The sequence below is a fragment of the Triturus cristatus genome, chromosome 7, assembly GCF_964204655.1.
Source record: "Triturus cristatus chromosome 7, aTriCri1.1, whole genome shotgun sequence".
In the NCBI taxonomy this organism is placed as follows: domain Eukaryota; kingdom Metazoa; phylum Chordata; class Amphibia; order Caudata; family Salamandridae; genus Triturus; species Triturus cristatus.
Window position 1 is genome coordinate 1,294,322,972 of NC_140590.1, and position 23,348 is coordinate 1,294,346,319.

At 46.6% G+C, this 23,348-nt stretch overlaps 1 protein-coding gene across 1 annotated transcript in view; it reads left to right on the plus strand.

Annotated features, from left to right (window-relative positions):
- Nucleotides 1-2,818: 2,818 nt before the first annotated feature.
- CLN3 (CLN3 lysosomal/endosomal transmembrane protein, battenin) overlaps nt 2,819-23,348 on the plus strand; it is a 550,496-nt gene continuing 529,966 nt past the window's right edge. The window contains exon 1 of the mRNA XM_085618893.1: nt 2,819-2,971. Within this exon, the coding sequence (XP_085475019.1) occupies nt 2,926-2,971 (46 nt within the window). The 5' untranslated portion in view covers nt 2,819-2,925. The remainder of the gene's footprint in view (nt 2,972-23,348) is intronic.

Here is a 23,348-nt window from a genome sequence, read left to right on the forward strand (position 1 = left end):
GCTTTAAAGTCCATACTCGACCACAGCATGCCTCCAGAGCAGCGCATGCGCTGCCCAAGCTCGACCTATAAAGTGTAAAGGCATCTTTTTTAGTCATTAAACTTCTGAACTATTTTGGGGCTGCTGCTGCACCCCTTGGGCCCCTACGTCCAGGGCCTACGCTTATATTTGGAAATATAAAACACCTAAGACACTCAGCACTGCCTACGAATCTTTACACAACACGTGTTTCTATGTAAAGTCCTCTGTTGCCCACGAGCTTTGTATGCGGTTTAAAAATAATACATCCTAGACTTTTCGAAATCGACAACACTATCAGCGCTGATCAACTTCTTTTGTTAGCCGTTCGTCTCTCTTAGTGAGGTTTAGCTTTATATTAATTAGGTTTATCACTTCGCTGATGTCACTTAGTGAGTCGCTGCTCATTTCACAGTTCGTATACCAACACTTATGTGGTATCAACAAACGTAAACTCTCGTAAGATTTTTCTAAACGGTTGCCATTCTATCCTGCTGAGTTAAAGAGACTACCCATGACTTTAGACCAAAATAAAGATCTAATTAAATTCATGTAGTAGTTCACCACCCAACCAGCTCCTCTAACTCATTTCCTGTCACTGGCTCTTACCTAGTTCTGGATGGTTCGCTGCACGTCCTCCTGAGGCTGATTGGCTATCTGGCCCGCCATTTCTGCTGTGCCCACCTCCGGCGGGAGCGCGCACGAAGACTGTGTTGCTGATCCGCTCGTGCTGGACTCTGTGAGCTTGTGGTCCTCACGTGACTTGCTAACAAACTGGCCTCAGAGAGCACATTTGATGCAGGTGCCTCAAGTTTCTACAAACCTGATGATTGAGCCCTGTAGTGTGGGTGGTTTAGAGAGCGACACATGGGTGCACCCAAGAGCGAGTGCCTCCTGGGACAGTACACGTAAATCACCAAAGAGGGAAGCGTCTGGTTACCATTAGAGGAGTTCCCATTCGGCGTCCATGGCAACTACGCGACATCACGTGACACGCACGCACATTCTCTACTTGTACCTTGCTGGGAAACATGGTGCACCGGGTCCGGTGCGCTATTCGGATAGGACAGGGAGGGATAATGTACCACTAGCAAGGTTGCTGCTTCATATTTCTCTTGACGTGGGCGGTCCACTTCCAGGTGTGTTTTGTTGATTTTTACAGTGAAGATGTACCACTAAGAACGGAGCTACCATGCAAAAAAATAACAAGCGTTGGCCGCGCGCGAGCGGCCGGAGACACAAAATGTGGTGGGGGAGGGGAGAAGCGGGAGTTGTGTGTGCGCGTGCGTCATCGCGATCACTCTGAAAGCGAAAGTGATCGCGATGACGCACACGAGTTTTCAAAGTGCTGCTGGCGGTCGGCTGCGCGCGTGCACGATCGCGTGAACGCAAGCATTAGGCCAGCCAGCAGCACTTTGAAAATCCCACATACAAAATGTCTCTTCGAGCCAGCGCAAGCGCTGGGGCTCAACGAGACCTAACAGTATAATACGGTTTTAATGTGTGGTTAAAGGTGCATGTTTAAGTTGCACATTTTATCTGGCAATAACCTACAGCCAGCTTTTAAAAAAAAGGTCTAAATGCGGTCTGATTTAAGTGTTTTTTCTTCACATTGTATGCTTCCTGAGAAACTTCCTGACTTGAATATGTAACAGGAAATTTGGAGCAGCAAGAATGTTCCAATTGTAGTCTGTAAATGTTGGTGCGAGAAGTCACTAACACAGGAAAAAGCTGCTCTTGAAATAAATGTATGTAATCTGGGTGAGATATAACGGAAAAGCAGGAAGCTTTTTCTGTTGTTTACATTGTATTAAACATGGATTTATGCCAAAATTAGTATTAGAAGACTAGACTCGCAGTGTGAAATTTGAGACTGACTTGTGCTTCTCTCATAGTACTGGTCGCTCTCCCAGCTGTACTAGTCTGGCATATGCAATAAACCTGTTTGTACTACTTTTGTTGCAGATGTGGTGATTGAATGATTTTCATTGCTTAAAGGATTTTTTTCCCAACAGGTATACTGTCCCAAATGTATTAAAATAACATTAATCTTGAATTGTGCACCAATTACTTTAAGAACCCTAATCTTATTGTAATCGTTTTTAAATTCTGTTATGCTGAGACCAATGTCACTGGCTCTGGGTACTTTAAAATGCACAATTCCCCCCATATTGTCCAGAAGAAATGCTTACATTGAGTATTGTACCAACTTGAGAAGATATCCGGATTATTTTATTCACTTGGGTTTACATGTAGTTTGAAGAAAACCCATTTTAGGGATTACAGTGGATAAAGTATAAACCCACGGTACTACCACATCCAGAGATTTCAGATACTCGCGTTAGGAATAAAAAGGGGTATCTAAGTGGCTCAACTTTCTTTGTACGTCTTATTTTAGAAACTGAATTTAACAAATGTCAGTGCAGTAACATAATCGAATGGATTACTACTGTGCAGCACTTGCAAACATAACGAAAAGTTTTATCACAAGAGCATTTGTTTGATTACTCAGCTCAAGTTAGGCTTAACAAGGGCCAAAAAAACTCATCGACTTCCACTATTATTTGCTGGGTTGCACACCTTATTCAAAGTTCGCCGTTTTGCTCGCGACTGACCTCAGTACTGGGCTGCTCAAGTAATGGCTGCAGCGGCTCTTATAACAGGATGTTTGGAAACTCATCGCCCTCTAAAATTCCCCACACAACCTAAGTCGCTATACCCGATTTGGACTACTGAACTCAAACCCGGAAGTGCCATGGACTTTTGTGTGCGCCGCTCTTGCTCCTCTCTATGGTTTGGAGGTTAACTGGTACGCACTCTTTCATTGCCAGAGTTGGAGACGTGAAGAGCAGACTCTCAGTGTGAGCTGAGCCAGGGCAGCTGGCGACCCCTACTCGTCTAGCAGCTATGCAGGGAGAGAACTGGAGAAGGCACTCCGACTCCGACTGGGAGGGTGAGTTGGGGGAGGCGCCTGGATCTTCAGAAACGACGCAAACGAGATCAGGCAGGACACAGTAAAGGCGGCAGAATGAAACCACCCAATTGTATTTTGGAGAGGCACTGCAGGAACAGAGTGGGAGTAAATGTTTACATATCGTAGATGGGTACTAATAAGAGCTGAAGCAGTCACCTGGGAAAGTCTGGAGAGTAGGAATTTGACTGTACTGTTAGTAAAATTGGGACCGATAGAATAGCTTGAAACAGTAGGGAATACAGAAATGTATGGAAGAAAAACGGGGAGTTATGAAGTGTTACGACAATGATCTGCGCTCAGTGGTTGTGTCCATACAGACCGAGCTATCTTTTCTGCTTCTGCCATTGTTGTATTGAGTCAGCAGAACTCTCCATATGTGGTAACAGTGTCCTAGAGATAACAAGACCTCACTATCAATTAAATGAGTTGGTATTGCCACCAGTTACAATGCTGTTATCACGGATCTTCAAAAGACACACAATTGATGGACGGAATGCAGAACAAATCAAAACATTCGCCTCCAGTCAAGAGATCTGGGTTAAATCCATCATTCTTTTGCTCACCATGCCAACCCAGTTTAGACCTGGCCATATGCAAATCAGTCCAGGGAAGACCTGGCTTGGCAGTTTGGGCTGGATTGTTCCCATGAGGCACAGGGTCAAGACTGATTTGCATATACTGGGTCTGAACTGGGGTGGCGAAGTGAGCAAAGAACGATGATGGATTCAACCCAGATCTGTGACTGTGGTGAGTGTCTGAAAAGTTTTGGCGCTCCGTCCATCATCTTGTGTATGCTGACCAGAAAGGCATGAAAATGTATGTAACGTGATCTAGTGAGGGTTGACTACAATACGGCCAAGCGTGTGCAGAGCTGTCACTGCAAAGCTGTTGGTAAAAGCGTCCCACCCAACTCCTTCTTACTAAGCATCCTAATGTGCCAAGGTACGTAAGTGATTGCAAATTGAATTGCACCATGTATTTTTATGGTTATAAGTTTCCATTACTTGTTAAAATCGTTTTTACTTCTGATACTTTTACCGTTAAAACATACCTCTCTGTTTACTATTACATTTGCCTGTGGAGAAAACATTTCACTTCTAGCTATCGTCCCCCTACCTCTGGGCCATCGTCCTACAAGTTTTTGTTACTTTGAACTCTTATGGTGACTTAAGGAAGTAAACAGCATTTGATCACTTGTTAGGGTTATGTTAAGTTACACTGTGTATCATGTAGGAGTGAAATCAGCCAATAGGACCAAACTTGAAATATACCCCAGCACTTTGGTCCTTTACCACGTAATATCAATCAATCAACCATGTTGCAAGTGGGCATTAAATACATTCTGAGCAACATGGGTTAAATCTGGTTTACTGTGAGATTTGAATGAAAGGAAACTGCCAATGAAATAAAGGGTTACAATTATTGTTGAAATGTAAATGAATTTTTTTTTAAGGAATACTACCTTCTTCTACACTGATTGGAGGTGGGGAGGGGGTTGCAAACATAAAGAAGGGCTGCCTGCACACTCCCCCCATAGCTGCAGCTCTGAGTGTAATGACACTTGGACCCCCCACCCCTCTATTCTTGCTTGAAAGACAACCCTGGGTTGGACATTCAACTATTGTGCTTCTATCACCCCACACCATCTCCCTGAGAAGCATGTGTCTGTTCACCATCACAACCATTAAGAGTCAAGTGCTAAAGGGGTTGTATATGTGGCCTAGTTTGTAGAGCCATAGTAGGTCAGAACCTGTGACATCAGACATAAACGACCTCAAACCATACGGTTGAGGCCCAGTGGGTCCTTCTTTTGCCCTGGCTCCCACCCCCCAAACAGGGTCTGAGAGGAAGTCCCAGTCAGGCAAGAGGCCTGTACACATAGACTGATGAGACGAGGGCCAAGGCAGGGGAACAGAATTAAGGAGAATATAATATTTCACCCCATGGAATGGCGAAAATCCTAGAACCAAGGGTTTGTTTTTTTCTGTTGCAGCAATGATGCATTCTGTGAAGAGATTCATTTGTAATGACAAATGCCTGCAAATTAAAGCTACATTTTCAAGTGTGACTAGAAGGCCCATACAAATGAATGGGAAGACATTCTCAATTTGCGATTCCCAATTAGAGAATTGCAAATTTAGAATGTAATTTCAAGGTTGCAAGGGTCTCAATAGGACACCCTGTTGCACCCCTGAAATAAGCATGTATGGGCGCCACATGGCACTTCGAAAAATGCAAAAAAGTGCATTTTTCAAAGAAGTTGGTGGTAATTTGGCATTCCTTAAACCAAAATCGCACAACTTGGGTGCTTGCTACATTTCATTTAAGGAATCGCAATTTGGGATTCCTTAAATGCATTCGTAAAATAGGGAATCGCAAATTTTGCGATTCCTTATTTTGCGAGTGGGTTTTTGTGTGCTACATTACACACTGACTAAATTGCGATCGCATACGCTGAAATTCTGCGAATTTCAGCGTTTGCGATCGCAATTTGTCTTCATATGGCCCTATATGTCCTCTGTAGGGAGATAGAATATTGTCAGACCCAATTCAAAATTCAATAAGAATTCTGGCAGGACGCAATGGTCCCTCTTTAAGATCGCTAATTTAAAAGGGCTGCTAGAGAGGACCATATATGAATTAGGCCTTTGGAAAGCTAACATTCTCAGCTTCTTCTCTCATTTTATGAATCAGATCTTACTTAATGATTGCCCAATGCATGCCAAGCCTTCTTATAAACATTATGTCTGCCACTTCTTTCCTTAAATATGGAAATAAATAGACTGACTAGAATGCAGTTTGTTCTCTTCTCAAAGAAAATACATAGACTTGTATCTCTATTGAAGAGGAAAAGAAGCCAATTATAGGCTGGTATATAAAAGCAGGATACAAATCGTAGGTGGGTCAATTCAAGAGAAGTAACATATAAGAAAATGTGGAAAGATTTTGAGAGATCACTGCCAACTGCTCTGTGTCCAGAGTGAGGTCCTACCCTTCCCCTATCACTGAGGATGTGTGGGGTAGTTTCGTTTCATTACTATATGCAGAGAATCAAGGAGTTCAAATTCAAATTGAAGCTCTGCCTGCTGGCCTAGAGCCGGTAACAGCTAGTTGTGGTCCGCCTTCTGTGGGTAAAATAGAGTCTTCGATCCGCACAATGCAATCTTCTGGTGCAATTGGATCTGATGAAGTACCAATATCAGTTCTAAAAAGAAAAGAGGCTACACTCGGAACAATGGCACTTTTTCCAGTTTTTGAATATTGTTACGTTAACACCACAGTGCCCCCTTCGTGGATCAGAAGTGTCATTATTCCACTTTATAAAAAAGGTGACAGAAACGGACCCGCTAACTATTGCCAAATTGCTCGGTTAGATGTGTTAGGCAAAGCCTTTACTAGGTGTCTATTGGACCAACTCAATACCTAGGAAGAGAGCAATAGGATCATCCCATTAGAACAAACGGGCTTTAGAAAAAAACATGGTCACCTAGATAATATCGCTGCCCTACAGCTTATCAACATAAACTATGTGACCATCGGGGGCTCCCCAGAATTTGCAGTGTTCATTAACTTTTCCACAGCCTTTGATAACATTGATCAACCCTGTGGAAAAGTTAACTAATCTTGGCATGCCAGAAACCTTATTGCATTTAATTATTGCTTTGCACTCCTCAACTTGATATCAAGTCTTGCTAGGTGGTAATTGGGGTTTATCCGTGGGATTTCAGACAAAAAATGGCCTGAAGCAGGGGTGTTTACTTGCACCATTGTTGTTCTCCGTGTGTGTATATATAGGATTTGTCCAGTTTTCTTTCGAAAGGCTTGGGCTTTCCACCAAGTATTGGGGGTGATCACTAACTTGCCCAATATATACGCAGATGACATTGTAATTCTTGATTTAACCTCCAAAGGTTTAAATGGCAGCGTAGCGGAAATACACCAATATACGGACCTGCATTATCTGAAAATTAACTCCAGAAAAAGCAAAGTCTTATGTTTTCAGTGGAAGAAATCATGTAAACACTCTTAATTATTCGCTGCAATTAGGTGTACAACAATTGGAAAATAATAGAAACTATGCTTTTTTAGGAAAAAATATGTCCAGCAATTTAGATCACATCTCAAATAGTGTTGGGAAAGCACAATCTCAGCCCAAGGGGTAGGGGTTGAGCGCATTCTACAGTGCTGTGGGGCGAGAGATATTTTTCCCATCTCCTATCTGTGTACCATGCTAAGATCCCACCCACTCTGTAATATGCAGTGCAGTTAATCAGTGTGGCAAGATGGTTTTTTTTAGACAAGACTAAAGGCGAAATATTAAGGAGATTATCTTCATGTAATACTCTGACTTCTGCTGCCCTAAGACTGGAATTTGGGATTAAAAGTTCATTTGTACAAGGCTTGGTATGAGTGATATGGTGGGCTTTTTCCATACTAAGAAGTGAAGATTCCTCCCTAAGGATATATGTAAGATTTGTTTTAATTGGGAAAAAAAGTTTTTGGTTTTTAGTAACTTCAAATATTCACTAGACCTACTTGAGTTGGATCAAAATGTGATATCACTAACCTAGCCTTAGGCCTAATTCAAAATGGCCACCTAATTGATAAAAGTGTAAATGCCTTCAATACGATAGTGGTCTCAAAATGGCTAGTTGCCTTCACTAAAGATGACAGCCGAGATCACTGTGGGCATGGCAAGGCCTACTTCTATGCGGAGAACTGGCTGGGAACACTATGGGTGTGGCAAGGCGTACCTCTATACGGAGAATGGTCATGACCCGGCCACGTAGAATTGGAGAATAGATGACTGTCGGGTCTGGTTGTTGCCGCCGAGCTCAGGCTCACGCAGAGGATTTCGGGGGTCGGAGTCCAGCTTCAAAACATCCGCTCAGGTAGGAGGATCCACAACTGTCGGTGCTGGTCGTTGATGCAGAGCTCAGGCTGATAGTCGGTACCCAAATCAAAGGGATATCACCCCTGCCCTCCTAGACGGTACTCATAGCCAGGCCCCCAGCAGCTTGACTGAGCCACAAGCAGGCCGATCAAGCACTTTCAATGGTTCTGGTCAGCTCTGCTTCGCACACGGCTCTTCTGCCATGACAGTGTGGTCGATGTGGAAAACTGGTGACTCCTGCTCGCCGCCAATAAAAAAGAAGACATCAGTTGCCAGTAAAATATTTACTTAACTCAGTTGCCATAATTTGCCACCAGTACGTTGCATCTCCTGACACAAGGAAGTGATCCCCTTCCCAACCGTCGGCCCGGAGTCCCCCATTGTGAGAAATTGCCATCTTTCTTGCATGGTATGCCCCCACTTTTTGCTGAATTGCTGAATGTACTTTGACTGAGTGTGCCCTGGACTCCTGCCAATCAGGTGCCCAGGGCCTATGTTCCTTCCCTAAAACCCAAATTGGCAAACCCTGGCCACATGTCAGCCCCTGGTAAATGGTACCCAGGGCCTTGTGACCAGGGAAGGCCTCTAAGGGCTGCAGCACTTATTGTGCCACCCTTAGAGGCCCTGTACCCTAACACAAACACACTGCCCTTGCAGGCTGAGTGTCTGGGTACAAGACAAAACAGAGAATCGACATGGCACACATCCCTGTGTGCCATGCCCACAACCTACACTGCCCTGGCATACATCAGCCACCCCTTTTGCTGGGTGCCCTATGGCAGCGGTGTGGGCACAGGGACATGAGCCCTGTGCCTCTACAGTACCCAGGTCCATTCCTGGGCACTGTAAGTGCAGTGCTGCCATTTAAGAGTATATGGTGCTGGGAACTCGTCAAACACGAACTCCACAGCACCACGGTGGCAACACTGAAGACTGAGAAGTTTGTTATCAAACTTCTCAGCACATTAAACCTGCACTGATGCCAGTGTGGGATTTAATGTACAATGCACTACAGAGGGCATCTTAGAGATGCCCCCTGAAACCTAACCTACAATCCACGTCTTGTCTGAGAGGATGCCTAGGCTGCCACACAGCAGACATGTTGCTGGATCCCTGGGTGGAGAGCCCCCGCTCTCCTGGGTCTGCAACAATGCACATCCTGGGCGAGGTGCTAGGTCTCCTCCCCCAGGATGGGCAGGGGGAAGCTTCAAAGGCATGCCGCCTTTGTGAGCTTCTCCAGGCCACTTGCTGTACTCAGCAACTGGCCCCCACCGGTTCTGACCCCCACTCTGGCGGGAAGACTGGCCAGAAACTCCAAGCAAGGACAGGGGTGGTACCAGCCCTGCCAACCCCACCCCTCAGGTGGGGGAGGCGAGGTGAAGCACATCTCTGGGCTCTCACCATCTTGAAGATGGGGAGCCCTACCCAATCAGGACTAGGCCACTGCCCCCCTCCCACAGGAGAGTGGCAGGGTAGGGGGTGTACCCACCCCAGGACAGGGACCCAGTGGTCCCTGCCCTTTACCTACCTATAACACCCCTAAATTTAGTATTTAGGGGCACCCTGAATCTTCCTCCCTCAGATTCCAGATTCTAAAACAGCAAAGAATATCAAGAAGAAAGAAGACCTGCCGTGCAGCTGCTAAGAAGAGGAAGACACCAACTGCTTTGGCCCCAGCCCTACCGGCCTGTCGACCCTCGAACCTGCTCCTGCTAAATCCCGGCACCTCCTGTGGCCGGCAACCTCACAATCCCCGGAGGACCTGGCTACCTTGTGACTCTGAGCACCTGGACTCCCACAAGCAGTGGCTCTGCTGCTCACTGCTTCACGGACCTTTGTTACTCCTGGTGATTCTGGTGTTCTCTTGGACCTTGGGGAGCTTGTGTTGCACTATCCGTTTGCCCGTGGGACTGCGAGCACCAGCCTGCACAGCGTTACCACCATCGCTGCAGCTGGGGCCTCTTCCCGCCCGCTCCTCCCATTTGTGCAATAAAAAGACTCGCGGCCCCCGCTTCGCAGGAGCCGCTCGCTGCTTCACGGACCTTCGTTACTCCTGGTGATTCTGGTGTTCTCTTGGACCTTGGGGAGCTTGTGTTGCACTATCGGTTTGCCCGTGGGACTGCGAGGACCAGCCTGCACAGCGTTACCACCATCGCTGCAGCTGGGGCCTCTTCCCGCCCGCTCCTCCCATTTGTGCAATAAAAAGACTCCCGGCCCCGCTTCGCGGGAGCCGCACGCTGCTTCACGGAGCTTCGTTACTCCTGGTGATTCTGGTGTTCTCTTGGACCTTGGGGAGCTTGTGTTGCACTATCCGTTTGCCCGTGAGACTGCGAGGACCAGCCTGCACAGCGTTACCACCATCGCTGCAGCTGGGGCCTCTTCCCGCCCGCTCCTCCCATTTGTGCAATAAAAAGACTCGCGGCCCCCGCTTCGCGGGAGCCGCTCGCTGCTTCACGGACCTTCGTTACTCCTGGCGATTTTGGTGTTCTCTTGGACCTTGGGGAGCTTGTGTTGCACTATCCGTTTGCCCGTGGGACTGCGAGGACCAGCCTGCATAGCGTTACCACCATCGCTGCAGCTGGGGCCTCTTCCCGCCCGCTCCTCCCATTTGTGCAATAAAAAGACTCGCGGCCCCCGCTTCGCGGGTGCCGCTCGCTGCTTCACGGACCTTCGTTACTCCTGGTGATTCTGGTGTTCTCTTGGACCTTGGGGAGCTTGTGTTGCACTATCCGTTTGCCCCTGGGACTGCGAGGACCAGCCTGCACAGCGTTACCACCATCGCTGCAGCTGGGGCCTCTTCCCGCCCACTCCTCCTCTGGCCCCTCCTACGACTTATGTACCCTGTGCATACGCGCCAGCGGTACGCGCGCGGGACGACGCTCGGGGCGAAGACCGGGCAAAGAGCGGGCCGTTTGAGGCCGTTCGAGAGCGGGCAAGTTAGGGCTCGGGCCCTTTCCCCTTGCCAAAGTCCCCATATTTCAATCTTGGTACTTTGTTCGGGACTATGACTACCAGAGAAACGAGGAGTAAAAGCTCACTGGCCACCGGGAAGACAACAGGCACCTTGGATACGTATTTTGCCAAAGCGGGGTCCCTTCTTATTGATGAGATCACTATCCTAGAAAGGCGCATTTCGCAAGAAATTGACTGGGTCAGGAGATCTTCTCTGGGACCCCTTGCTCATGCTATTACTCCAGAACAAACGCCTGATTGTATATTACCAGTTCCAGGGGGGATAAATGGCATGCCTGCTTCATCTAACCTATATTGCTCTGTTATTTCTACTATTGATTGTGACATCTCTGCTACTGCAGAGCTTAGTATATTACCCCTTCCAACATTTAAGGCCCCTTCGCCCCAAATTATTGCTGAAGGGAGTGTCTCTAACATGAACACAACTACTGATAGGGCTTACCAGTCTGTGCAGCCATCACAGGGAGTGAGGGAGGGAGCTATCCCGAAAAGGAAAAAAAGGGCATATACTACAGGGGGGCGAAAGCCAAAGATTCCAAAACCTAATCCTAGGGGTGAGGGCAACCAACCGGGTACAGCTAGCAAAGGGTCAAATTTGCCTCTAAAAACAGGGGCATCGACCCCCCCAGATCCTGCCTAAAATCCCTTCTAGCCAAAATGTTCCAGTGGGGCTGGAGGATTTGACTCTCTTGGGTATTCGTACTCTTCTGAGGAAAATGCTCACCCCCCTAGAAGACCGCTTAGCAAATATGGAAATTTGCCTACTGGACTTGCAAAAGGGACTTTTACACCTAGCAGTAGGGCCAAAAGCAAGCTCATATGGAGCCCATGGGGCAAACGCTGGGACTTCTTACACCTCTACTGATCCAACCACTGTGGCTCCTACTTTGCTAACAGCCACTTCTCGGGAAAACACTACTATAGTTCCCTTGCCACAATTTGTCCCTGTATCTCTCCCTAGGCAACTGTCACCGACACCAACTGTCAGGAGGTCAAAATCGTCTGCTCCGGCCCCTATTTCAGGCCAGGAGAGATTAGCAAATGAAATAGTTAACTGCCCACTTCGGTCAGCTAGCCCTTATAACTGGCGAAAAACAGTCAATTTGCCTCCAGAGGCGGCAGCCTATACTGTGATCCTGAAGGGGTACCTGTGCTCCCTGGTAATGTGGTGGAATCTTATGATTCTCTACGTAATAAGGTCACTAGCTGGTTAAACATCCAAAGGCCTCTACCACCTAATCTAAGAGGAGAAATCCTTATGGTTAGAAGGGTTCCATGGGTTGGATACACCGCTAAGAAATGTGTGGGGGACTGTATAATAGTAAGCTTTAAGAGTCTGCTGGTTGTGCCTTATATTTGTTATTGGTCTGGGAGTGTAGGAGCCACATCCATCGAATTGGTTCATCTGTCATATTTCTATCCCAACACATGTGACCCGATTATGACGAGGGACGATGGCTGGACAAGGGTGGGATCTGCTGTTGATGGGTCCAGATACAGGCCCACCCATAATGTTTTTACTATCCACGGCAACTATATTCACCCTAATAGGTACAGCTGTCTTGACCAGGTTGAATGACCATACAAGGGTGCATCCTCACGGTATACCCAAGGTATCACTAGTAAATCTGTAGGACAGGGGACCGTGAGAGGTGATACAGATATTATCACTCGAGAATCCCATGCACCCCGGCGGGAGAATTTAACTCCTACTAGCTCCCAGGGTCAAGTAATTAATATACTTCAGAGTCCACCTGGTCATATCTTAACATCGATAGTCCCGTTTGCTCCCCATTTAACTTCTACTGTCCCATCCATTCTGGAAATATCACCACAAGAGCCTTTAGTCCCAACACTGGAAGTCGCACCTGAGGAAACTGGGGGATTGGGATTAAAACCTTCAGTTGAAATCCTGAAGGTTCTCTCTTGGAACGTGGCAGGCATCGCCAATAAATTACATTCAAATGACTGGGACTCCCTAGTAGGCACCAGTGACATCTGTTTTTTTTAAGAGACTTGGGCGAGGGAACCGCTATGTAGAGTAGGATATACAGTATTTGAAATTAAAGCTAGTTGGACTGGTAAAGGGAGGCCTTCAGTTGGTCTGGCGGTTTGGGTAGCTAGTCACATTGGGTGCACTGCGGAGAATGTACTTACGCTCTCGCAGGACATACAGTGTGTTCTACTCAAGTGGCCCAATGCTTTAAATCTAGCAATCATTAATGTGTAGTCTCGTCCAGTTAGTGCGGCTATGGAATCACCCACACTAGACGATCTTTTGTTTTTTTTGGGTCAACTTCCAAATGATTGTAAGATAGTGATGGGCGGTGATTTTAATTGTCACTTTGAACCTCTGGAAGGTCTAAAGGAAGGTGCCCTTACTGCTGAAGATGACTTTTGGAGTGTGCCCCCATGTCAATCCCCCCACGCCAAATTTTGGTCCCCCCTTGCAGTACAAATTATGTCCCTAACATTAAACTTTGCGCTAAGGGCTTGTAATGGACGCACTCCTTCTGACATCCCTTCATCATGTACCTTCAATAGGAAGGACCATGAATCGCGCCTGGACTACATTTTTGTAGACATTGGTCTTTGGCCCAAGGTCCAGGATTTTAGAGTAATTGCAAGAACAGACAGTGACCACAATGCACTTTTACTGGATATGGTGCACCCCGCATGGGCTGTTGGACCACTCCCCGCCGAGCCCAGTGAGGACCCAGGGAATTTGGTTCTTAGTTCCAATAGACGCAGGGTTAAATGGGGGAAATTGCCCAGCTCAGAAGAGAGTATAAGCAAAATGTATCAGCTAGCACTCCCTAAGCTAAAAGAATTGGATGTATTTATTAATCAGTCCAGACCCCTAGAATTTAATGAGAAGCTAGCCCAAATCCACGAAGACCTAGTGGGAGCCTTAGGTGAAGTTTTCTACCCAGTGGTACCACTACGGAAGGAAAAGACCCGAACCCCAACCTGGTATAACTCCTCCTGTAAAAAGATCAAGACAGAACTAATAAATACAATAAAAGTAGGTTCTGACAAGGGTAAGGTCATTGAGCTTAGGCGGAAATACAGTAAAGCTATGGCATTGGCAAGATCGGAATGGGACTGGAATAGATGGCAGGACCTCTCTCTAGCACTAGAAGCGAGGGATCCGAGAAAATTTTGGTCTCAGGTAAATACTGGCACAGGAGAACATAAAGCTGCGGTGGAGCCAAACATTGCAGCTTCTGTTTGGGAGGCCCACTTTTGCAAATTGTACCAAGAAACCCCTGATTTTGCTAATGATGTGGCCTCCGTTGTCCTTTCTAATCCTGTAGCTGGACTGGAATTTATCCTCGGCGAGGTGGTTAGTGCAATAGAGGGTCTGGCGATGGGGAAGGCCCCAGGACTCGATAGATTGCCTGGTGACCTTTTTCGTCAACATCCAGAGATCTGGGGCCCTTACCTCCTCATACTTTTTAATTCCATCGTGGGAGGTATGGAGATCCCCTGTACGTGGCTGGGGGCGGAGATAGTACCTATTTTTAAAAAGGGTTCTCCTCTTCTCCCAGCCAACTACAGGCCGATCAGCCTCATAGATGTCCCCCAAAAACTATTCTCTCGCCTCCTCCTGGACCATCTTTTAGACTGGATGGAGGAAAATGAAATCCTCAGCCCCCTCCAGGCTGGCTTCAGGAAAAACACGTCCACCATGGATCAGATTTTCCGCCTCGTTCTCCTCTACTGGAAAACTGTGAGGATCGAGGGGGGGAGGCTGTACATGGTGTTCGTGGACCTGAGGTCAGCCTTTGGCCTGGTCACCCGCAAAAAATTATGGGAGGTCCTAAAGGAGTTGGGTGTTCCTATCCATCTATTAAATGCCATAATTAGGCTTCATGACAACAACTTTGCTCAGGTTAGGTGCGGGAGGGATGGAGCGTTGTCATCCAGGTTCCCAGTCCTTAGAGGGGTAAGACAGGGTTGCGTCTTGGCGCCAACCCTGTTCTGCCTCTATGTTAACAATGTCCTATCCCATCTTGACAACATTGGGGACAATGACGCTCCCTCCTTGGCGGGCAGGAGGGTACCGGCCATCATGTTTGCGGACGATACCCTCCTGCTCTCAAAATCCCCGATGGGGATTCAACGGATTTTAGATGGATTTGGTCTTTTCTGTAGACAATATGGTCTAGAGATCAATACAGAGAAGACCAAGTTCATGATATTTAACCCCTCACCTAAAACCAGACCTAATCCATCACTGAGTTCAGTAAGATTGGAGAGGGTAAAAACTTTTCAGTACTTGGGGGTCACCTTACAAGAGAACTTATCATGGGAACCCCAAATAGCAAGATGTCGGCTAAAGTTGTCCCAACTGTCTGGGGCAATTTTGAAGGTTGTAAACACTTCTACCTTCAAACCCATCAGTCCGGCAGTAGAAGTGTATAAAACCCGAGCTAAAGCGGCCGCATCTTATGGCGGTGAGCTATGGGGGTATAAAGCAGGGGCAGAACTTGTTACTGTAGAAAATCATTTTCTTAGACGCCTCCTGGCCCTTCCCCGTGGTACACCCCTGTTCCCTTTAAGATTAGATATGGGTCTTCGCTCTATAGGAGAGGATTTGGAATTAATGCCATTAAGATTTTGGCATAGGCTTTGGTCCACTGGCGAGCTGGTACATTATAGGCAAGAGCTCATTCACGTAATGAACTTGAACCAGTGCGATAGAATCCCGTGGTTGGCTTTTATAAAGAAAGAACTGTATCGGTTGAGACTCCCTGAGCTGTGGGAGCTTCCTGAACAAGGCTGCCAAAGGGTCTCACGAAAAAGTCTTGTGGAGATATATAAGGAGAAAAGTCTAGCTTCTCTGGTCTCTGCATCCAATAACGGTATTCTAACTGATCGATTCTTGGATTTTAAAAATTCCTATTATTTTGAAGGTTTTATGGACATTATCTTCCCCACTTCAGCTAGAAAATTGTTCATCCAATGGAGGTTAGGGACTCTGCCTATTAAAACTTTTACCTGTAAATGGACAAAGAGGGATGATAAAATCTGGGTGTTGTAATCATGATGAGGAGGAAATTCACGTACTGTTCTTCTGCCCAGCTTACAATAGACCAAGGAAATATTGGCTAGCACCATTATGCAGAAACCTGGGAATACAGAGCCACTCGCACTCATACAGAATATTGAAAACGAGCACCCTCCCCCATATAGTCTTTGCAGTTTCCAAATTCATAATGGCCATGTGGCAGATAAGGAGAAAACTACTAAAAGACTGAACACTGATGATATGAACTGCAACTGCCCCCTGTGATCAGAATTCCCATGTAAATGAATTTTTACGACTTTTATGGAATGACTTTAATACATGTGGATGTTTTTATGTTGATTTTATTATTGTAACTTTTATGGCCTAATATGGCCGAAATAAAGTAATAAAAGAAAGAAAGAAAGTGGCTCTGCTCAAAGCAAGTATCTAACCCCTGGCACCAGCCCGGATCCGCAAACCCTGCACACTCTGCACCTGCCAAGCCTGGCCTGTGCTGGAGTGGACAAAGACCCTGAGGACGTCCCCCGGTGACTGTGACCCCGAATCCGGCACCCAAGGACCCACCTCGACGCTCCTGACGATGCCTGCAGCCTCAGAACCAGGGACCCCCCTACCGCGATCAACAGAGGGTAAGATTTCCCGACACCAAAAGGCACCCCTGCACCCGGCGCCCTGCGGCCCCCTGTGCCCGACTCCTGGGTACCTACCTATCCTCCAACTACCCAACTTACCTCTCGAAGTGGTGGGCACACCTGAAGAATCTTCGTCCCCTAGCTTGCAGCCTTTGTTCGTCCTGGACTTTTCCCATTGAAATCTATTGAGCTCCCGAAGGCTAAAAAGCACCCTGCACGCAGCCGCCTGAGTGGCCCTGGCAGTGCAACTTCTACTCCTACCTACTTCCCATTTGCCCTGAGCAAGTGACCAGGAGCCCAGCTCCCACAGCCGTGTGGCCTGCTAGTCAGCAGCCACCAACCAAGGCCCCCCTGCCTCCCATAGGATAACATTGGGCCTAACTCACTCTGCACCCGGCTGCCCCTGTGCCGCTGAGGGTATAACCACTGTACTTACCTGACCCTGGGAGACCCCTAAGTCTGTGCCCAGGACCTTAACTTTGCCAGTCGAGTACTTACCCAAAAGCCGATAACTCACTTTTCTTCCATAGGGTAACATTGACTGGCTTCTGAAATTTCTTCTAAGTGTGGAGTTTCTAAACTTTAAAATATTCACCTAAAATCAACCGAGTAACGAAAACGGAAATACTCACCTGCTATTAGGAGAGATCCCAGTGCTGGATCTTGGTGCCCAGCACTGACCCTGAAAAGTACTCCCAACAGTACTTACCACTAACTCAATTTTCTCCCATAGGAAACGATTGACTGTTTTTCTGTGAAATTTCTTCTGTCGATTTTTGAAAACTACAAATATTCTTTAAAAATCGTACCAACTGTGAAAACGTAATTGCACACCGTTTTTCTTTGGTGTCTAGTATGTGTTGAAAAGCTGTTTACCCTCTGCTGTCCAGTCTGCGATGAGGCATAGTTTCGGAGAGACTGATGGCGGGAAAGTCATGAGTCTGACATCGGCCACTCCACGTAACGGGCAAAGGCGAGCTTCTCAGTTCGTTGAAGAGGGCTTGTAAAGGGCTCCTAGGAACAAGATAAGTCTGACGAACAGGCTCAGTGTCCAGGGAGTTCGCCTGCCTGTACGTGTTGGGCCGGAAGGTGTAGCAAGGGCGGTCCAGTAGCAGTGCTGGTGGAACAGTTTTTCAGCATTAGAGTGCTGCCATCAATGTTTTATCACCTCCACACCTCGTCTTGTTTCATACACGTTTGTTAAACGCATCCATGTTTACTCCTTTTATCTAACAGCAGCGGAGTTGTACTTGTGCATAGTCTGTCCTCGCGCCACCTCTCTGTAATGCTATAACCGTCGGATAACCGAAGCAGGTGCTAGCTAATTTCAATTGTGACTGGGAACATTTTGAATCGGTGGCATTTTAAGAGTACCGCGGCTCCTCCTCCCAGGAGCACTTCAAGCAGCTTGCACTTGAGATGGCGCCCCTGCTCTGTTCCTGAGCACCACAGCGGTCGAGAGCGCGCGCCTGGTGGCAGGGCAGGTGTGCGGAGCCGCCATTGACTCAACAGCCCTGATGTGAGTGACGCCGATGCACAAGCGGAAACCGCAACGGGAGGCCGACGCACAAGCAGAAATCGCAACAGGAGGCAGTGCGGAAGGACGGTTTCACCGGGAGGGGATCCGAGAACCTGTGGCGTGTGAAGGCACCCGAGAACCGGAGGAAGAGCCAGGACCAGCGAACCGCTGTAAGGCGTGAGCCCCAGGAGGAAGCGTCGGCGGAGACTGACACCGCGCTAACGTCAGCCACCCCCCAGGAGGAGGGTGGCTGCAATAGGTACGGAGTCGTTTCCTGGGAGTGGGAAAGGCACCGGGAGGGAGCTGGTAGGAAGCTGGGAGGCCACTGCGGCTATAGGTCTCTGGTGTCCCACTCCTCCTTTGAAGCGGTGCTCCCCTTCACAAAATGGTCTTCCCCTCCCTAATGTTAATACAGGCCAAACCGGCGTTGTGACCCTTCGTTTGTTTTCTTTTTTTTTTGCGGACAACATTTCGACGAGGTGCTGAGGCCAAACAAGTCTAGCAGTGAACTGTACGCTCAAGACCAGGATAAGCGACCGGTGACAAAAAGAGCCCTTCTCTTTAACCGGACTCTTGGACTGTCCTATACGTATGTTTGTTCCCCTTTATCCTGAATGGATATTTATTTTCTGTTTTTGTCACTAGAATAACGGACTTATATACCTTGAGAAAAAGAAAAAAAATGGACATATGAACTCTGGTAATGTTTTAACTAGTCAGTCAATAACTACTTCTGTGACAACTCCTAATTGTTGATTCATAGTACGTTTACATGCTTTTCTCATCAGTATTTTAAGTAGTTTTAAATCCCATTTTGTAGTATTTTTCTTTTTTTTCTACTTTTGGTGTGAACCTTTTGATCGGAATTATGGGCAAAACCATTCCCCCAACCACACGTCCTATCACACGCCAAACAGCCGTTTCAATAACTCCACTCCCAAGCCTAACTGCAATAGACAAAATGCTTCAAACACTGAAAGGCGTCTCTCGTTGACACCTACTATACTACCTAATACGCCACCTGGGAATGTTTCTTTAGCCACAGCTAACTCTCCTGATTCGCTGTTAGCAACCTCCTTTGCGGACCTTCCGTGCGCTCAGATAGAGTCAGAGGTAGGCTCTAGTAGTAATCTTCCTCCCCCTCTGGCTCGTCAGGTAGTTAACAAGCCATCCAAGAACTGCCCTAGAAAAAAGAAGCTTAAACCACAAAAAAAAGCCGCTAGGCCCACTACACCTGCCTCTGACACTCCACAGCCAAATGTAGGGCACTCTTTTTCCACTCTAGCTCCTCCTCTGTGGGCTACCCACTTAATAATTGATTTGCAAGCTCATATGGAACAACTTATCAAATCTCAGTTTAAAACCCTGATGAGTAGAATTGATAAAGTTGTGTCCATGATAAATACAAAAAGTGGTGTAACCCCCCAGCCAACATCGCCGACAGGGAATATTTCCCCGACTCCGGACGTAGGCAATGCTAAACAGACAATTCAAGACCGAAGTCAAGGTGTAGGACCTCGACCAGATGAACGGGAACAAGGGCCAGGTCCATCGTCTATGACCAATTGTCCTACTAGACCTACCAATTTCTGCCCCGCTATTCTCCCAAGCGGACACTCAAGCATAGCGGGTCTTTGCACCAGCATCCCGACATCAACCTCAACGGGGATGAATAAACAGCTGCCAATTCGAGGAATGGTACCTCATAAGTCTACACCTAAACCGCCAGTCAATACCCCCAAACAATCACTACCCTCCATCCAGCTACCCCCAGAGGCCTCACCCTACGTGGTGGTACTATCTGGAGTTCCGCCATTGGCAGAAGAGCGAGGCGAAACGTTCACCGAGCTAAAGAATAAAATCAAATTCTGGTTGAACAAATGCAGGCCACTAACGAATTCAGGTCAAGGGGAAATACTATTTGCCAGAAGAGTTAGTTGGATAGGGAATAATACTAAAGATATTGGTGGGGATTGTGTGATCATTAATTTTAGAGATCCTGGCGTGGTTAATTATATACTAGAATGGGGTGGACCCTGTCATCAAGGCCCGATTACCCCCCTTCACTTAGGGTATTTTTACCCACAGGAAAGGTTCCCTGGTGGTTTTGGAGCATCCTACTATCATAAGGACGGTGAGCGGTCTAAATATAATATACCTGTGGAAAATAGATTTAGTGCTTTGAATAATGTGGATTGACTAGCCTCCTCCCCTTGGCACAATGATATAGATCGTATTCCAGCCGAGTGCCCGGAGGCGAAGGCGGGTGAGAGGCAAGGGGAGGAGCTCCCTCAGACCGCAAGGGGGCAGTACTAATGGATCCACTGCCGCCTCTACTAATTGTAAATCTTAAAGCTCGCGGCCAAGGAGATCCTTTGTATTTGTTTGCCACTGCCCGCCATAACCAATTCCACAAGGCCCCAGCTACGTAGCTCATTTATAGGGTCTTGGAATGTAGCGGGGTTAGGCTCTAAGTTATCGAACCCAGATTGGGGGGAGTTGGTGGACCAATATGACGTGTGTCTGTTCCAAGAGACCTGGATGACATCCGTCCCCCTCAGGGTGGGCTATGCATGCTACCACATTCCAGCTGCACAGGGATTGAGGGGTAGACCATGGGGGGGCTTGTGCACATGGGTAGCGACTCATCTGGGGTGTTCAGTGACAGTGATCGATACACACTCCCCGGATCTTCTGTGCATTGCCCTTAAATATCTGGATGGCACGTCAGCAGTGATATTCATCATCTATCTGCGCCCCACTCCCCACTCCAGGGGGTCTCCCCTGATTGAGGCTTTTGACGAACTCCTCGCACTGTACCCCGCTCCTACACATAGAATATTGGGTGGCGACTTTAATAGTCATTTTGAACCATTGGTGGGGATCCCGTCTGTAACTGCAGAGGAGGATTCTATCTGCCATATTCAGGAGTGCTTATTGTATCCAGCTAAGCGCCTGACTCCATTGGCGCTGCAGATAAATAAGCTTTTAGTCTCCCATTCCCTTAGAGCTTGTAATGGCAGACTTTCTGCCGACTCCCCAGGGAAGCCCACTTATAATAGAGCGGGGAAAACTACGACCATTGACTATATTATGGTCCATGTTGAATAGTGGTCCCAAATTAAGACCTTCACTGTAATTGAGAGAGTGGATAGTGACCACAATCTCCTGTCTCTAGAACTTCATTCAGCATTGGGCAGTAAACTTGGAGTGGGGGAGCACGATCCTTACCCAAACCCCAATTTAATCACTGTGGCAGGAGGCAGACGTATTAAATGGGCTATGTTTGCACTGGCATCGGATAAAGTATCTGAGCTCTACCAACTAGTTGCCTCGTCCTTTGCAGAGGCTTTCTTTTTGCCGGTCACTTATGATTGCCATGGAATAGACAGATTCCGATTACTAATGACCAAATCCCTACCTTCTTAAAAAAGATTAATAATTTAGAGATAATACATAACTTGGTAAGTTTTGAACTAAACTCATGCAGTATGGAGGGAGCTAGAAATTTGGGCTCAGTCTATGAATGGTTTATCTAAGTTCCTGAAACTCTAGATCAGTTTTTGGTAGCAGAAATTGATGGTTTAAAGGGTTACATTTGGTGAATGACTAGGTTTTGAACTAATAATTTGGGTGATTAACAGGTCATACCCTCAGTTGTATGTAATGGTCCATTGTTGACCTTAAACTCTGGTACGGAGTTGCCTTATATCCCGGAATGATGTTATTAGCCTAATGGGCAGAGCAATTAGTGTGGTATACACTACAGAAGTGTTTTGTCTGCCGGTGTGATATTAGTCAACTAAGGAGGTTGTTAATATTGCATAGGAAACACTTATGTTTGTATGGTGGAGATATATTTGGGAACCTTTAGAAAGTGCAGCTGAAGAAATCCTGAGAATCTTCCCCTTGAGAGAGGGTGGAATAACGCTGGTCGATATTCTGCTAGTAGCAAAATAATTCTTTCTGTGTTTTTATCTATCTTTCTGGTTTAGTGGGACAGACAAAGCAGGATTGTTTTTATGTTGTTTCTAACATTTGTTTCTTTTAAAAGAGCTTGATAACATTACCATAAAATGTTTCTAAAGGGAGGGTCAGTTGTAGGAGTTATACTGACTTCACCGTGTGCCGCGCTGGCATTGCTCAGCTAGGGTGAAACGTCACAGTGAGAGTCGCGTAACTATTGGTTGACAGGTGCGAGGTACGCTGGTATTGGTTGTAGTGTACGAATAACATCTGAGGATTTATAAAATAATTTTATGTTTGTTTTTTAGAATAAGCGTAGTGAGTGGAAAGAAATGAAATTGTTAAAAATGATGAAGACATTATTCAGAAAGGATAAACCGGTTGAAATTAGAAAAGGAGTCCCGGTACCGAAAGATGGTACGCCAGCTGCTTTCATGACTTTGGAACGTGGTTATCTACATGCACATAGTTAGAGAACTGGATGAAATATACCGTAGAAGATGGTGATTTAAGGTATCAAATGAACAGATTGAGACCTAATCCTAGGCCAATGCAGTATGTGGCGCTTGAGACATGGGAATGTGAAGGGTATCGGAGAGAGAGAAACAGGACAGAGAATAGATACAGAAAAACAATGAATAAATATTCTGAAGCAAAATGGGATGCACAAATGAAGAGATGGAGGAGAGATGTGAGAGAAAGTGAAGGTTTATATCCTGTTATGGTAGCGGAAGATCAGACAACAGCAACATGTAAAGAGAAAAGGAAGAACGTAGAAAGTGCAGAATCAAATCCCATTGAAATTGATGCTGAGTTTTTGGAAGAGCTTTTATTAAATAGACCTTCGCCATATCAGGAAGAGCAAGAGAGGGTTACTCCTAGTGCAACATTAATTGAAGTGAAGTTTTTCACTCCTCTCAAGTAAGAAATGTCGATAACTCAAAACAGGTTAAAAATGATTTGGCATAAAAGACTAATCTATTAAATTTAAATGCAGAAGCTTTATCTGTACCAGTGACAATTGGTCCCATAGTCCCGTTGTACAGTAAAGGTAAAAACATATCTCAAGTGCACCCTTTGACGGTGCCAGTTAATGATAACAGAGCTTGTAGAAGTGCTGTAGCAAGTGTAGTGGAACCTTTGATTGACATTTCAGAGAGACCAGTAGAAACTCCAAAGCGTAATACGCAGATAGGACCAAGGAGATTGTTACAGAATTTGGTAGAAGCAACACCAATGTCGGGGGGGGGGGGGGGTTCAATAGGACCATCTCCAGAAGAATTAGATGAATGAATTAGAGGAATGGCATCAAACAGAGTGAATGTTGATGTGGGTAG